The 17,900-nt window shown below is 38.2% G+C and overlaps 2 protein-coding genes across 5 annotated transcripts; one reads left to right on the top strand and one right to left on the bottom strand.

The window, feature by feature from the left end:
* Positions 1-34: 34 nt before the first annotated feature.
* Positions 35-1,245, bottom strand: LOC122138315 (protein brambleberry-like). Its single transcript, XM_042730400.1, has 2 exons — positions 842-1,245; positions 35-224 (listed from the first exon to the last, which is right to left on the bottom strand). The coding sequence occupies exons 1-2, from the start codon at positions 1,072-1,074 to the stop codon at positions 35-37; spliced, it is 423 nt and encodes a 140-aa protein (XP_042586334.1). The 5' UTR covers positions 1,075-1,245.
* Positions 1,246-3,460: 2,215 nt separating this feature from the next.
* Positions 3,461-17,900, top strand: LOC109070024 (methyl-CpG-binding protein 2). Of its 4 annotated transcripts, none has more exons than XM_042729327.1 (3): positions 3,461-3,598; positions 8,285-8,653; positions 11,546-17,900. In XM_042729327.1, the coding sequence occupies exons 1-3, from the start codon at positions 3,567-3,569 to the stop codon at positions 12,765-12,767; spliced, it is 1,623 nt and encodes a 540-aa protein (XP_042585261.1). In that variant the 5' UTR covers positions 3,461-3,566; the 3' UTR covers positions 12,768-17,900. The 4 variants fall into 4 exon arrangements, with proteins under 4 accessions (XP_042585261.1, XP_018942180.2, XP_042585260.1 ...); XM_019086635.2 differs by having other exon boundaries at positions 3,484-3,598; positions 8,282-8,653; XM_042729326.1 differs by lacking the exon at positions 3,461-3,598 and adding an exon at positions 3,614-4,112.

Genomic DNA, 17,900 nt, shown 5'->3' with positions numbered 1-17,900 from the left:
ACACATAAATACCTTTCATATTCAAAATATGCATCTAGGGACCTTTGTACCTGTGAATGGTGTTCTCAGCTCTTTGTTGCCAGCGCTCACTCTGTAAGTAATGACATATGCTGTGTGCATGGGTAAAAAACTCAGTGTAGGTGTTGAAGGCCACAGGATCCATGTCTTGGGTGCAGGTTTTGACATCACTATCTTCAGGACACTCTGGGAAACTACGACCTGACCTGCAAAACATTATTAGACAGAGACAATAATGAAGCACTGTGGCTAAACTAGTGCTTCTCATCTGGTCTGTTCAGATACGGTCACTGACAGCAGGGAAAAAATTATTTGAAATGCAATGATTAAAAAAAAGTTAATGAAAATAAAATGCAAATAATGCATTTTTAATATACTGATTAAGCCATCTTAATTATTGATTTGCTAATATAGATACTTGCTGTTGCTTCAAATAAAATAAAAAGATAGATAGATAGATAGATAGATAGATAGATAGATAGATAGATAGATAGATAGATAGAATCTGAGTCCTGATGCAAAAGTAGTTGGTCTGACTCTAAACTGTAGTGAAACACGTCTTTCCTACGAAGGAAAATATAAAACTGTTTAAAGTGGTTCGCTGGTCTTCCAGTCTGGGATGCGTTTCCCAAAAGCATCGTAGACCTAAGTTGATCGCTACGATCCATTGATGATAATGGCTCTACTTTCAGCTTCGGCTTACGATGCTTTTGGGAAACACAGCACTGGTCTGTTAAGGGTCAACATAAAGCTCTGAAGACCAGCGAATCTTAAGCTGATTCCATCTGTTTTTCAGCTGATCCCAGTAAAATGAGCTGTTGACCTTTGCAGGTGGCAGTGTGTGAAGGACAAGGCGATCTTGCTCTGCACATCATCACTGAACTCTTTGCAGCTCGATTGTATTTTCTCCAGCGCTCGAGACCAGCACTCGCCGTAACGCGGCTGCCGCGAGAGTTCACGCACTCGCTGCAATTCAACGCGGCCCTTGTCCTCCAAACTTCTGTCGCTATTCACTGCACACACAACAGCGATGGCCAAAAATACCGTGGCCCACATCGCAGACCGCGAGGAGTTGTTGAACACACAGCAGAAGTGGTTTAAAACCACCCAAACCTTCTATCAGTACTGTATGACTAATAGGAAAACCCAAAGACTTCACACCACGCACAGCGTTGTTCAATTTGCGTCATTAATCGCCATGAAGGGCAGTGGTTCCGCCCACAGGCTGGAGAATAGGTGAACGTGGCCTTGTTTTGCATTACTCCACGCTATGTTGTGGAGTACAGTCGTTGCCAAACTGTGACAAAATGACCAGCTAACATTAATTGACTAATCATATCAGCAGCACATGTGAAATTGTGAATGAGTACTAGTCAGATACTGCTCAAGAAGCAGTTATTATTATTTGAAAAAAGTTGTGCTGCTTCATATTTCTTTTAATGTATCACATTTTAATTAATGCATTATTGCTAAATAAAAATAGGCCTATCATTTAACCCCCCCCCTCTCTATATATAACAAAAATAAATATATATATTTAGTAACAGTAATTTTTTTTATGTTTTTTTTTATTTTTGCATCATTACTCCAGAAAATGTTTGTTCACATGTGTTGACAACTGTTGGTTGTTTCCTGGTACTGAGAAGGAAATGCCATTTGTAGCACCTGCGGTTATCAACCTGTGCTGATCATCTTAAAATGGCCAAATATGTGCTGTTTAATAGGCCGTGCTGATATATATCACTCTGTCGCTACTATTAGGTATCTTACAGACAGGGTCAGAAATTAAGCAGAGCTTAGTGCAAAAATGAAACGACTAAATGACTAAAATGCTTCCGATTTAAAATATGGGGCTGTGAAATGTCCCTATAGAGCATTCATCTGTTATTTTTATCTGTTATCTAACACTGTACATATTTCGTTATATTCTATTCTAAGTCTATCTAGTGATGGGGTTAGTATGGATTTAGTGCCTCTCAAGAAATTGTAGCTGTCAGATTTATTCTGTTTTTGCTGTTTCAGATGCGAGTGTTGTTGAATACCCAAGCAAGTGTTTTTTGATTGCAGGAGGACGGGAGACTAACATACAGTAAGCTCAGCTGAATGTAAGGAAACATTCTCAAGAACTTCAATCCACATACAAACACATCTCACCACATAAAATCTAATATGAACCATGGGACAATTATTTAAAATTCATATGGCAGAGTTTTTTATGATATCATTTGCATCGAAGTCCCTTTAAGAGTATTTTATATTGATTTGCATTTGATGTTGATTCAGTTTTAATGGTAATGGTTACATACATGTGCATGTCTGGATTCCTGCTAAGTCTGGGAATATACCACTTTTTCAACTGTAGGCCTGTAAGTAAAGACGTCCCCTAATAGTACTCTCATTTCCTCTTTTTCTTTCTTTTCATACCTCATTATCACATTCATGTGTCAAAAGAGGAAGTTGAAAAAAAATTAATTACAAACGTCAACCTTGCAAACATCACCCCACAACACTTGTTGATTGCTCACAGCCAGACCAATGAAAATGTCTATGTCAAGCAAAATGTGTAACTGAAGAAAGTTAAAATTGAAAAACATATGAATCAATTGAAAAAAAAGCAAATCGGCATCAAAAATGGATTTAAAAAGTAAAGTGCCAAATGCTTCTAAAATGCATTTGTTTTTATATTAAAACAGTGTGTAATTGCTGTATTTGGAATATGTGAACTTTTAAGACTTATAAAAATACATGTGAACCTGGACCACAAAACCAGTCATATTTTTGGAAATCGAGATTTATACATGATACATTTATGTGTGGTTTGTTAGGATATGACAATATTTGGCTGAGAGACAATTATCTGGAATCTGGAATCCAAGGGTGCAAAAAAATCCAAATACTTTAAAGCTGTCCAAATTAAGTTCTTAGCCATGCATATTACTAATCAAAAATAGAGTTTTTTTATTTTTTTTGTAGTAGTTTTTTTAAATATTTTCTTGGTGGATGATCTTTTCTTAATATCCTAATGATTTTTTGGCAAATAAGAAAAACCCAGGGTCACAAAGGCTTTGTGAATCAGTCAATTTGAAAAGTTTTTTGTTCATTTACATGTTTGTTAATAAGAATGTATTTTTATGACACACCTAGTCTCCCAAATATGATGTGCAGACCTGTTTGATAGGGGTGTTTTTAAATTTGACTAATCTACACTTTTATCACAAGGCAAAAATATCTGAAAACAGATTCAAAAATTGACATGGATTTATCCCAAAGAAACAGGACTTTTTTTGCAGATCGAAATAATACAGTTAGGCACTATTATTCTGGTGTGCAATGCAGCTTTCCTCGCCCTGGACGTTGTTTCCCTCTCTGGTTATCCACTTCTCAGCTCTCGCGAGAACCTACGCGCTACCCCCTTTCCCTTCCACCCCACCTCTCGCGAGATCTCGCGTCCGAAGGATGGTGTTGTGTAGAGGGAGTGGGAGAGGAGGGTGAGGGGTACTCACAAAGATGTTGCGTGATTTTTTGGAAATTTATTTATTTAAATAAAAATGGCCGCCGCAGAGAGCGGAGAGGAGAGACTGTAAGTGTGCATCGCATCCATTCCCATTGTCACGGATTCCAATGTCAGGCGTCGCGAGCGGCGATGGCGTCGGTTTTGATCGTCGCTGTGATATTTTGTCAGGCAGGCGCAGGCTGAGGCGGGGAATGTTAGCCGCGCTAGCCCGCGAAGGCGTTGAGAATACGTCACTCGCATTTCTCCCGCTCTTTTTCCACGATCAGCGGACACTTTGTGCGGCACGCTTTAGTCCGGTGTCGTTTTCTGACGTTACTTCAAAAACTCTCCTGAAATCTGGAGCGAAGGGCTGCCTGGGGCTATGGACGCACACATGTTTTGTTTCGCTGATATTCGCGCGAACGTTACGGCGCTCCTGTGTTGTTTAATTCCGAAGCGCTCGCTAGCTGTCAAAAACAGCAGACTGAAGTAAGTTAGCTCGCTTGTGGCGCTGCAGGACAAGGAAGGCGACCGAAATGAGATTTGCTCCAGATAGACCTGCCTGTCCTGTTGTGACTGAGTGCTTAGAAATGAGGTTAAGGTGCGTTTTAGTCCAGTGAAATGCTGTTGTGCTGTATTAGGTAGCTTTGCATCATCAGGTACCAAGTTTGCATATGCAAGCAAGTTGGCCAGTGTGCTATTTCTCTGCCTGATGTCACTGTGCGTGCGTCTCTTGTGTTGTTATTGCTGCTCGTTTTGCCCCTGCAGCATGCAGACCATGTAACTCCGGGTGCAAAACACAGTGTTGTGCTTCTCGCATCACTGAAATATAGATATTCAGTTTGCTTTAGCAATGCACAAGGCACTCCCATGTGAGAGCAGGCTGGTGATATTGTTGAGCTGACTTCCGGTAGCCAGCTAACGGATCTAGCAGCATCATATTTGTCTCTGTGTGTGTGTGTGTGTGTGTGGTCGACCGCAGGGGGATTTGCACCAACTGAGTGACATGCAAGACACAATGCTTCATGTCTTCTGCGCACACTTGTGACAGACAGGTTTTGAAGGCTCTACTTGCATCCTGTGCAACTTCTTCCTGTGTTGCATGCTCCATGAATTCATTGCAAGGGCAGGTACTGGCTAGATGAAACATTTTGTTTGCCAGCCGTGGAATATGTTATAGTTTTAACTCAAACAGGTTATTATTTTGAACATGTATTATGAATTTCATTAAAATGCTGTTTTGAAATGTACTGGAAGTTTTTTTTACCCAGAAATTGCTAGTAAATTTTACAGAACGTTACAGGAAATAGCAAGTAACATGAAATTTAAAGCAGAAAAACTGAAAGAACATTTTCTTGTAAAACGTTTTCTAATAATTTTTATTGTCAAGCTTTACAGTGGGGCAAATTTTCAACGTAAGTTCAAATAAACACCGTTACCATCTCTCCGTGTCTGGTCTTCCGATGTCTTTTCAAAGACGATCGTTCATTATGGTTTAACATGGTCCTTGATTGTCCAACATGGTATAACTGTTCATATTTGATAAGGTTTTATAAGAAAAGCTAATGCACATATTCATTGATTTCCAGCTGAGGTTCAAGGCCTTCGCCGCCTCCTACTTAGTACTAAATTGAACAGTCAACGTTCACGATAAAAACTTAATTATGACCAATACCAGTTAGCTTTCATTATGGATCTTTAATTGACTCGCCCCCAACAAAGTCGTGGCTTAAAGAAAACTTATGACGTGCTGGCGTCGGTTGGGTAGTTCTTGCTTAAGGTCAGATCTATAAATTATTCCACGGCTAACAAACAGAATATCTCATCTACGCCAAACGATCCAGTATCTGCCCTAGCAATAATTTCATGGAGCATACCACACGTGATACAGTTGTAAATTAATAAATGTGAATGCATAAGATTAAGTTAAAATGTATGCAAATAAGGGAAATTGTATATATTAGGTCATGTGAGACTGGACGTAATTGTCTTCAACTCATTTTAGGTGGTCCTGGAGTGTGGATCTTTATACAAATATTAATGAAATGCAAATATTCCATGTAGTTTCTCATTTAATATGAGGTCAAAAAAGTTGCATGCATAACATATATGCAAAATAAATTAAAAAGGTTTTGCAAGTCACATTGCAGGATGTGTACTTCCCGAAAATGTTTTATATGTTCTGCTAAAGTTATGAACTGATGCAGGTTTTGCCTAAAATTACACTTGTTAACAAAGTAATTGTTGAAATGCATATTCACGACACTTGCTCTTTAAAAGATATAAATCAAGAATTCAAGTGAATATCACTGAGAATGTAACTCAGTCTGCGGAAGTTTGTTTGGGTTTATTAGTTAAAAACACTAGAAGTTCATTCTTTTTAAACTTATTTTAAGAGTGTTTTATTTAAACGTTTTTTAGTTTTACTGTCATTTTAATCCTGACTGCTTGATGCTGTCAGTCCTCTTTTATATGTCACCAAGCATTTAAATCTTATTCCGAGTCGCCAGAATCTCAGTATAACTTAGGGCTGCACAATTAATCGAATTTCTAATCGCGGTTACAATTATGGATGCCACAATTACGTTATCGTTAAAAGTCCACTTATGTTATTCTACGTGCTTAAGATGCATTTTTTTTTTTTTTTTTTATATGTTTTATTTTGGGTTTTTATCATTTTTTTTTTTTTTTTGTATAATTTTATTACCATTCATATTTGTACTTTTTTATCATTTAAAGAAGAAACCAATCCGATGTATAGTTGACGTTTGAGGCTTAATACTCTATAAAAGCACTAGAAGTTTTTCAGTTAGAGTGTTTTCAGCTTGTTTATTTTCATATAAAAATACGGCATGCAGTTGCATCAAACAATGGTATACAAATTATTCAATGTAAATTGTGATAATTGTCATTAATAATCGCAATTACAATTTCAAGGGAATAATCGACAATTATGATTTTTAGCCATAATCGTGCAGCCCTTGTATAACTACTCATCCCATGAACGTTGTGATGCAATTGTTTTAAAAAATGTGGAAACTAAAACTGGTTGATTTTAAGCAAAACACCATTCAATTCTAAATTATGTTCATTGCAGAATATTTGTATGGATTTAAGTAGTTTGAGACTTGATGATGTTATTTACAATGCTTTTTGAGAATGAGCGGTCTGTGATTTCAATTTCTATTTGAATGTTTTGGTTTGCATCTCATTTTAGGATTATGGATCGCATAGTTTTTCACTGGGAAGAAACCATTTTAAATTAAATAGTTTATATTAAGCAACTTTTAAAAAGGAATTTTTCGCTGACTTCTACAGAAGCATATATAATATGATCGCTTAACAGTTGCTTTGAGCTCTTGAAAGGTTTATATGTTATTAAAAATCAAGTCCACTTTGAAAATGTGATTTCTGCTTCTGGAACCCAACTGTTGCTCGCTACTAAAGTTTTAAAACCTGTGAAATTGCATTGTGGGAAATGCTACTCCACATTGTTAGCTTACGGTTTATAGTGCATATTAAGTATTCTAGCTATATTTCACGTGCATACTAAGTGCAGCATGTATAGTCATAAATTGGCTAAATAGAATTCAAATATGTACCTTTATTTGTAATATAGCATGATAATGTGCTAATATTGAATACCGTCTAATGAATGTTTGTTTTTAATTTGTGTGGTGACTCTTGTTGATGTACTGAAACATGTCAGCAACTATTTTTGAAGACTGTTAGTCATTGTTAAAGTGAGTGTAACGTAAAAGAACAAAGTAACTATTTGTTTCAGCTTTATGTACCTGGTAAACTTCGTTGATGTGTTCATCGCTTGAGTTTGCCTTCTGAATTTCAACACTGTACTTGTCATCAAAAGTGACAGCATTTGAGTTTAAAACATGTGGGATCTGTTACAGTCTCCACCCTGGTAGAGTAACTGTAAATGCTAAGAAAATCGAAAAAATGTGTAATTTAATTCAGTCTGGCTGCGAAAGTTTTGTAAACAAAGTAGGCAAGTAGTATTGTAAGGGACGACTGGAGAAAAGTTCAAAATAAGTAGACCGCAAATCTCTCAGTTTTTCTTTGCTGTAGATATGGAAATGAAGTTCACAATATATTTGTTTGATTGTGATCTGATGTTTTTATGGACGAAATATTGTGACCACCATGTGGTTACGATGACAAAAGCATATGTTTTTAGAGTAATCTGCCAATTAAGTTTATGGCAAATTAAGTTGATCATTGTGTAAAAATGACAAAAAGTTTGTTGTCGCCTTGAGGGACAAGCCACAGACAAGCGGGAAATTCCTCCGTCCTCTGAAGACACAATGATTCAACCTCTACGTCAAGGTTTTGCTTGACACAGGCTTCTTGACACGCTACCAAGGTGGTTTCCATGTGTCTGTAAGCAGAGTAGAAATTGAACGTGTTTCTCCTGAAGTTACGAAACAGACACATCCTAGAATCAGGTTTCACATGACACCTAAAGATGTTAAGGTGCGAATTGCATCAGTTTATTTGGTTACTGTGTTTTATGCTAACTCTTCAAATTCAGGCCACATCTCTTGCCTGCTTGTTGGTGTTATTTAATAGAGCTTGTGAGCTGAAAGTGAGCATGTTTTGATGCCAAAATATTGCATTTATGATGGCAAACGTGCAAGCGCAGCACTTCTGTTTAAAAAATACTTCATAGACATTTAGACAAGCGGTTGACTTGAATACGGACCTGTAAGACTGTCATCCTGTTCTCAGTGTGCCACTTATTTCTTGTGTTGTCAGCAGAGGTGAGGACAAGAATGAAGACCAGGAGGGCTCAAAAGACAAGACGCAGAAGCAGAAGAAAAACAAAAGGGAACGGCAAGATGTGGAAAAACTCGAGGCCACAGTGTCTGTTCCTCCACCCCCGCCCCTCCTTACGCAGGGGGATGTTGGACAACAGACGGAGGCAGGGAAGTCTGAACCCGTTGACCCTGAAGTTGGAGCTGCTCTCAGCACTCCAGAATCTTCTGCATCGGCCAAGCAGCGGCGTTCCATCATTCGGGACAGAGGCCCACTGTATGACGACCCTTCACTGCCTCAAGGTTGGACGCGCAAGCTGAAACAGCGCAAGTCGGGGCGATCCGCTGGAAAATTTGATGTCTACCTGATCAAGTTAGTACAAGTCGCAGGAAGTCAGCACATTTTTGAGAGCGACTGAGATGATACTCGTTTTGTAATGCTGTGTCCAAATGACACACATGCAACAAATCAGTCATTGTGAACGTTAAGTTATTGTGTTTAGAGAGTCTTTGACTTCTAATTAAAAGGGACGGCATGCTGCTGCGCAACAAAACTAAACCTGTTAACACTGGAAGGTTAACCAGTTAGGCCCTCATTTAATGTGCTGTATTTCTCATTTACATATATCATGAATGATTTATTTGCATCTTATTTTTTTTTATATACTTCTGTCCATTATGTCAAAGCCAGCTTGTGATGTATTTGGTTTCTGGCCTACAAATTTAAATCATCTTTTATTCCCCACCATATTTATATGCAGTTTTAACGTGAAATAGTTTCGGCCCATACAAAGTCAGTTTTATAGTGATGTTTTGAGTTAGAAGCTTTCCCTTTTTATTATCATTGAAGTCTGAAGGTCCGTTAACACCGATGAAGATGCAGTCTTAGTCTAAATTTAAAGAATGGCAGAGACAACACCAGAGCTACAACTTTAATGATAACAGCACAGAGGATCAATATAGTTGGAATCATTTCCAAAATGATTTTTTTTCTAGCTAATGAATGATAAAAACATAGACAGCCAATCAGAATCCATTCTGCTTTATAGAGCTCGAGCATTTAAAGTGGCAGACGACATAAATGCAGCATGTGCTTATAATCAGTGTTGGGTAGGTTACTTTCAAAAAGTAATTACTATTACATCATCAATATTGTATTTAAATTACTTTACTAATTACTTTGTCTGAAAAGTAACTTAGTTACTCAGTAAGTAACTTTATTATTCAAATCACTAATTAGGCTACATCTTAAAATCCCTATAAACCTTAATAGAAATTAAACTCTTTATTCTTTCAATTTGAGTCAAACATAGAATAGTTTAGCCTTTTAGCTTTAAAACAACTGTAATACTTAAACATTTTTATAAAACTTTTTTTAAATCCTTTTTGGTTAACAAATAGAATTAGTTTGAATAATAACATATCTGAATAACAAAAAAGCTTAAGAAAAGTTAAACAATATATTTCAGTTTGGCAAGATGTTCAGGAAAAGCCCAACTAGTAAAATCTGTACAAGTTAGGGCTGTGCAATTAATAGCATTCGATTGTCACGCGCATCTCGTCAGTAAAGCTGGTATTTAGTACTAATCATGGGACCAGCTTTACTGACGAGATGCACGTGACAATCGAATGCTATTAATTGCACAACCCTAGTATAGGTTTATGTAAAAATAACATGTTAACTAATGTAAGTAAGTATAAATTACATAAATTATTTTCTCTACTGAATAAAGCCGTGTCAGATCGTGCTGTTCTTCTGAAGTAAATTCCTCATAGAAGGACTTCTTTCAAAAACAATGAAAATTAGACAAATCTTGATTATTATTATTATTTATCTTTAAATCAATTTTTTTGTATCTAGATGAGGGTGTTTGTGCACAGGTGACTGCATATAATGAGCTCAGACATGGGAAAGACTGTACATCGCTTTAGTTTCATATGGATTACATAATCAGAGAATATGTTTTTGATTTTAATTCGTTGAATTTAAAAGTAGACGCTTCAAGCTTTCAGATAGGCCTATGGGAAAGACTGTGCCTCGCTTTAGTTTCATACGGATTACATAATCAGATAATATTCATTTTTGATTTGAATTTGTTCATTTAAAAGTAGACACAAGCTTTCTATAGACATATCTCTCATGTCTCTGTGCCAAATATTTGCTGAGTTTGTGACGTGTAGAAAGTTGCACATGGAGACATAGACGGCAGAAATTGCACCCTGTTTGTTTCATTTTGCAAAAGCACAATGTTTTGTTGTTATTTTCAGTGTACACAAATAAAAGTAGGCCATTTTTAGATTCGATTGATTTTAGTCTTATCTGAGTATTTAAGGTTTCTCTGTGAATCAGGAAAAACTGAAAGTGAACACGCTGGTGTGCAGAGGGTTAAAGACTCTGCATTCAATTTTATCTTTAGACGGTAAATTTAGATTTCAAATTCAATATTGATTTTAGAACTGTTGAAATGATTTACTGTATGCAACGCAAATACTTTATAAGTAACTGTAATTAAATTACCTTAAAATGAGCTGTAATCCTTTACGTTACTTAGTAATGCGCTACACCCAACACTGCTTATAATAAACAGAGCATTGTTGTGTGCTGGTGTGGACGCTAATATAGTTATCATTCTTGATATGCGCAACCTTTTAATCAAAGATTCATGGCTGATTTGTCTAAGGTGGCCTGTTGTTTCCTGTGTAAGACGAGCTTGTGTAACAGTTCCCAGCAGCGTTTGAAGCATGATATGACAAGTCAGTGGTTGTTCAATAAATATAAATTACAAGTATAGAGCGAGAGTTGCATTACACTGGTCGGGGTCACAGAGATTTGTGTTTTAGAGCTGAATGTGGATTAATTAATATGATTCGTTGTATGGTTAAATAATTCTGTGTTATGAAGTGTATTGTTCTGGCAAACAATTTGAGATAATGAATAGGGGTGCATGCTGTTCAACAGTGTTTTTTTCTTCTTCTTTGATTTCATTTTATTCTTATTAAAAGGTGCTTAATAAAAATAAATGTGAAAATATTTGTATTTGGATTACGGGTTTGTGTTTTTTACTTCCCATAATTAGATTTTTTATCTTTTTTTAAATTTTATTAAAGGGTGTTTAATAAAAGGTGGAATTCAAAAAAATACTCATATTTGATTTAAAAATTCTAATTTAGTGCACATAAACTTTCTCAAACTCACAAATTGTTTTCTCAAAATTACAGTCATCAATTTGTATAATACAAAATATATTGTTTTTGTTTTTTTCAGCCCAGAAGGGAAAGCCTTCCGTTCCAAAGTGGAGCTCATGGCGTACTTCCAAAAGGTGGGCGATACCACCACGGATCCTAATGACTTTGACTTCACAGTCACGGGCCGCGGGAGCCCCTCTCGCAGAGAAAAGAGACCGCCAAAGAAGCCTAAAGTGGTTAAACCCTCCGGTCGCGGGAGGGGTCGGCCAAAAGGCAGTGGCAAGGTACGGCAGGCCACAGAAGGGGTGGCTGTAAAGCGTGTCATAGAAAAGAGTCCAGGAAAACTCCTTGTAAAGATGCCCTTTGTGGCCCCCAAAACTGAACCAGGGGCTCCAGTGGGGCAAGCGCCAGTTGCCAAAGTGCGCCGAGGGCGCAAGCGGAAATCGGAACAGGAACCGCCAAGCACGCCCAAAAAACGTGGCCGCAAGCCAGCAGCTGCTTCGCAATCGGCGGTGGGGGCGGGCTCAGTCGCCGCATACGCCGCCGCAGCCATCCTCACCGCCGAGGCCAAGAAAAAAGCTCAGAAGGAGTCTTCCGTAAAGCCTGTTCAGGAGAGGGCGCTTCCCATCAAGAAACGCAAAACTCGAGAGACTTTAGAGGAGTTGGAAGGATCCACCGCTTCCACGACGGAGACGTTCGCACCAGGGATAGCAAAACGACTGACTGCATCAACTGTGACCCCTACAGGGGAGGAGGTAGAAACGGGACAGAAGTCTCACAAGCATCCTGGTCGGAAGCACAAAGAGGCGTCCACGGATCCGGGGAATGGCAGCAGTGGCAGCGGGATGGCAACCAGCGGCAACGGATCGAAGAGTCACAAGAAGAGAGATCATCGAGGGCAGCACTTTAAACACCACCACCATCATCACCACCACCAACACCACCATCTGCAGGCCATGCCGCCCTCCACCTACACTCCGCAGGCCCACCAGCTCTCCCTGGGTCACTCCACGCAAGGGGGGCCGCCTGCGACCACAGAAAACGAACCCCAGGACTTGAGCACCTCCAGGCCCAGAGCAGAGCATGTTGCCTGCAGGGAGGAAGTGAGAACTGATAGCTCCTCGAGCAGGGACGCTCAGAACGCAAGCAAGATGGCCTCCTCTGACCTGAGAGGGCAGCAGACAACTGTGACAGGGGATGGCAAGGAGCTGAGAGACATTGTTCCTCCCTCCGCTGTTCCGAGGCCGAGCCGAGAGGAAACGGTCGAGTCCCGGACACCAGTGAGCGAGCCAGTGAGCTGACTGACTAAGTGACTGATTGGCAGCGGCTTTGCGTGTGAAGAGTCGGAGGCGGAGGCGGTCATGGCGAGACGAGTGATTTTTCGTTCTTTTTTACTGAGGAAAAAAGAAAAAGTATACAAAAATGTAAACGTACTTAAACAAAAGGCAGCTGTTGTGTCTCGTTCTCTCTGTGGGTTGGACGCGGGGCGATAATTCTCTTGCTTCCGGATGAATTCTCCGCTAAACTTTTTTTCTTTATGGTTTCCTTTTATTTCCCACTATATCTTTGTATTAGTATATCTTAGCACTCACCTAAACCAGTTATTCCTTTGTCGGAGCTTGTAGGGAGTAGAAACACACTCAAGTGGTAATGGATGCACAAGTCACACGCCATAGTTGTCGTAAAGCGAAACTTTCCGATCAAAAATGCTCTCCAAAGTACTAAAATGCCTCATAGTCATGTCATCTCAACCCTAGCAAAAAGGTGTCCTATCAGTGTGTTCTTCCTTTTGTGTCTAAAACGAATGGGCAAGTCTGACGGCAAGCTGGGCCACATTTCCACCTTTTCCATTTGAGTCAGACGCAGCTGTTGCAGTATTCTCACCTTTGAAATAAGACGCCAGCTTAACTCCGACAGAAAAGAACTTCCTAGTTGTGGGTTCGTGCCAAGCTAACCGGTGAAGATCAATTGAATTTGGAAGTAGTGTTTCCTTTGAGTTGTTGGTATTTTAAGCGCACGCATCTATTAATTATCAGTAGTTCAGTTACCTAATCACCAGTTTCGGCGGTGCCTGAGAAAATGCGACTAGAGCGGAAAGCTCTATTTTTCATTTTCTCCGGTGGGGAAGATAAAGCACAAATGTATTTGTTAGGGAGTATTGAAAGCACAGTCCAGTGTAGCATCTGTAGTAGATGTCAGCTCATGTAAAAGAATATGAGAAAAGGAGTTTGTTATGTTTACCTGCTTTTTTCCCATGAAGTACAAAGAGTGGCCTTGTGTTCTTGCGACACAAATTCCTAAAAAAAAAAAAAAAGCATACCGTTTAAAATGATGTAGCTTTTGTTTTTGTGTGTATGTGGTTATAGACTAATGCCATAGAGCTGCTGTTCTAAAAATGATTCAGATGGGAAAGTTAATAGATGGCTTTATTTATATGTCTTGTCAGGCTTTAGCTGTGTCAAATGCATGGGTTGCTGATCTTTGCGTGCTATTTATTACCGTACTCCGACATTGTCTTTCTTGTACATAAAGCCAGGTTCAGCACTAAAGATGAGGGTCAAACGTTTTAGATACGTAAATATTATTAAACATTACTAGGCAACAAATGAAAGAAAAACTTGCATTCATTGTACAAGACCATGCAATCACAAATAGTTCTATTAGTTTTCTAACGCCTACTTTTTCTAAATGACAGCGAACATTTGCAATCAGAAAGAAGGACACCAAATCATGAAGTTGTTAGAGATTGGACATACTAAAGATGTCTAATTTGATTGTACCTTTGAGATGAAATGTAATTCTGAACCAAAACTGAGGAAGTTCTTCTTTGTTGATTATGTAAAATTGATTAGGATTTTACAGAAACTTTACAGCACTTTTTCTGTTTCATTTTTGTTTCTTCTTCTAGATGAATTGCACATTACTTTTAAAGCACCTTCACAGAATCAAATATTGGAATTGTGAGAAGCCTACCCATTTATTTGCATTATATATTTTTCTTGTTAGCTTTGCACAGACTTCTGTTTTATGTCCGGAGGTTGTAACTTTCTTCAGATGTGTGTTAGAATAGAATGCATGTTCAGTGTCGTTATAAAGAGCCATTCTTTTGTTTAGATTGGCTTTTTCTGTAAAAATACCCCATATTTACCAAATGATCATGCATAAAGGCTACATTTCACTAATAATAGTGTTGGATCAGGTCCGAGTCAAGTCAAAGTCCTTTGAGTCAATTGAATTTGAGTGGGAAACTGTTTTTAATGTCTTGTCATCTTAATTTTATGTGGTTATTTCATGTTACACATGACGTGGATTCGACTGTACTCAGTAAAAAAAAACCTGAAATGTCATAATCCATGTCAAGTTCCACCCGAATGCATCCAAGTCTGAGTTCATTCATAATTGCAGTCCGAGTCCAAGTACCACATCTCTATTCGTGGCCAGTAATGAGATGACAAAGGCAGTTAGTAAATGTCCTGATGTTTTACTGTCACATGCAACTCTGTGTGCGTGTCTAATCGAATAGAAATAAATCAAAATAAAAAATATATATGCATTAGACATATATATAGACATAACATTAAATCCAAACCATAAAATTTCAGTTATGTATAAAACCAATTGTTACAGACATCTGAGTCTGATGTCATCACAGATTTTAATTCTGTATTCTAGATATTGCAATTGCTGTTTTGAGTGAGAGTTGCTGCTCTTTTTTTTTCCCTCAAAGTATTGTGTTCAGTTTTGTTTGTGTATGAAATCTTATACATTCACGGTTATTGATGGATGTGCATTGTCACTGACATAACTGCTGAAAAAAATCTGTACGACTAAAAGCTTAATCAGTCATAACACTCAGCACTTGTTAAATCTTTTCGTCTGGTAGTTCATCTAGAGTAGGGTGTTGTTTTTGATACTTGCTGTCATTTAGGGGTTCAGATTGGAGAGAGAACTTACCAGTCCTTTTATCCCCCCAAGTGTGTTTTAGAGTAGACTCGTTATCTGGAATCTTAAATATATATTTTTATTTTTTGTCGCTGAATGAGTAGATTACGATCGACAATCAAGAGGAACATTGCATATTTATTTTCCCCCTCGAGTCTTATTAAGATTGAAAGCGTCTCCATTCTCTTCCTCCAGCCTCCTGCTCCCTCGACCCTCACGGGGAAGAGGCACAGAATAAAAAGAGCGTTTCCGCTCCGAACAAGGGCTATGTAATCATTTCAAGTAGTCAAAAGCAAATGAAGGAAATGGATGTTTAAGTCAGAGGAACACAGGGTCTGGTCCTCGCTGCAAAGGCAAACTCAGTTAATTGCTTGAAACTGGAGACTTTAAGTGTTAAAGTCAGAACTCCACCGGCTCTCACCCTCTGTCCTCGGCAGAGTCTGAGCCTTCACTTAACCGGCGGCTGACGTTGTGACCTGTCTGCGGTGAACGCCTCCCTGGTCGGACTAAACTCGGGCGGGAGATCGGAGGAAGACGAATGGATTCCTCGGCAAGCACATTTCTCGGTTACAGGTTCTGAACAGTAGCGAAGGAACGAAACCTCCAGACATGAATTGAAGTTACGACTCACAAGCTGCATCAGTCTGGCTGAAACAGAAAGGGTAGTGCCTTTATTTTGGGAGACTTACTAAGGTGGTAGAAGTGACCTTTGATTCTAAAGAAACACCTTTATCCCAATGAAGCAACGTGGAAGGTGATTTTACTCAAATGCTTGGATTTTATTTGGTCATTTTTCATAGGTAGAACGTGCACTGGTGTGTGTGTTGTAACTAGGGTTTCACTGTTGTTCATTTTTCTTTTTTTTTTCCCATCGGCTGGCCACTTGTGTCCACCTAGAAATGATGTATTGTTAAGAACTTCTTGCCTTTTGTAGCGCTCAAAGCCCACTGACAAAAATGGAGCCCTACAAATGGGTAAAGACAGAATAAGAAGATTACTTTTATTATTTATATACGTATGTTGGTTTGTTTTATTTCCTTCTTTGTTTGGGTTATTTGTGCCTCTGGCAGTGAAATATGCTTTGGAATGTCCTTGTGTCCCTGTAGCCAAAAATACATGCTATGTACGTGAACATGTATCAGTATGCATGATTGCCATTAGAAGATAGGACATTGCTTGTCCTTTACTATTATATATAAAGATGAGCTGAGCCCAACCACACCAACCGAATCCGAAGGGTTTCATGAGGTATAAAATACTGAATGTGTTCTGTTTAATGAAGGTTGTGCACTTCGCTCTGTTTAATATGAACAGATTTGTTTCATTAACTGATGGTAGCTGAGTTCGGGCTTCAAAAGCCACTCCTTGTAGTGGCTAAAATAATTTGTAGATTTCTGTCTTAGATTTATTTTTATTAGTAGTAATTTTCTTTTTTTTCCAATTCTAAATCCAACTTTGGAAATAGACCGTTTTATCTTCATAGCAATAGTACGATAGTATACCCAGCAGATCGGATATGAGTTTTCTCCTTTAGTACGTCTCTGATTTGTGTAACGGTAGGACTGAAGTAAACGAAATTTACCCTTACGACTAAAATGCAGCACTTTGAATCGTGCAAGGAGGACAATTTCAAGTCAAATGAAACAGAAGTTAAACTATAAGAAATAGATTCCAGTTCCACCGTGGTAGAAAGTTCATGGTCTATTTAACATAGTCTTGTGCCTTGAAGTTTCAGTAATAGAATTTATCTTTATACTGTAGTATACTGTTTTTATTCCGAGTCCTGTGTTTGCCTCTTGTTGGTATTCAGTGCTTTGGATGTATTAAGGATTTATAGAGATCAAGAATATGTTTGCCTTGCTTTATTTTCTTAATTGAGAAAAAAGAAAAAAAAAAGCATAATATTAGGGAGATGTACTTGGGCAATATTGACGATGTAAAAAGCTATAGGATTTTCGTGTTTTTTTTTTTTCATCCCTGATATGTTGAATGTTTCACAGATTATTAAGTAACGTGTGTTTGTTGGGAAATATTCTCCATTTTAACATGACCATTAAAAAAAAAAAAAAAAACTTGGCCTCAAACATAATCTTCCAATCATATTACATTTTACGACAAAACTTCATTCTTGACCGGAAGGACAACGAGTCTAAGATCTGCACTTTATAAAGTATGTTTCCCGGCAGGACACCCATTAACTTTTTGTATGTATTTTTTACCTTTGTCCAAAGCTGTTTTGTTTTCATATTATTTTTTAATTTAGTTTTAAATAAAAGGGATGGGTAGTATGTATCTAAAAGAAAAAAAAATGTTATTTTAACCAAACAATCCTAAAGACTATGTGTCAGTGGTTATTCACCATCTGCCCAGCTAAGTCCTTGCCTTCCTGAAAGTGAAAAGTATAGTTTGTGTCTACTTTTATAGTACTGTGTTACTGTATCATTTGTTTGCTGTATGTAACAGATACACAATAGTAAACAACATTTACCTGC

Source organism: Cyprinus carpio, chromosome B8 (assembly GCF_018340385.1).
Source record: "Cyprinus carpio isolate SPL01 chromosome B8, ASM1834038v1, whole genome shotgun sequence".
In the NCBI taxonomy this organism is placed as follows: Eukaryota; Metazoa; Chordata; class Actinopteri; order Cypriniformes; family Cyprinidae; genus Cyprinus; species Cyprinus carpio.
This window is presented reverse-complemented; position numbering and strand designations above follow the sequence as displayed.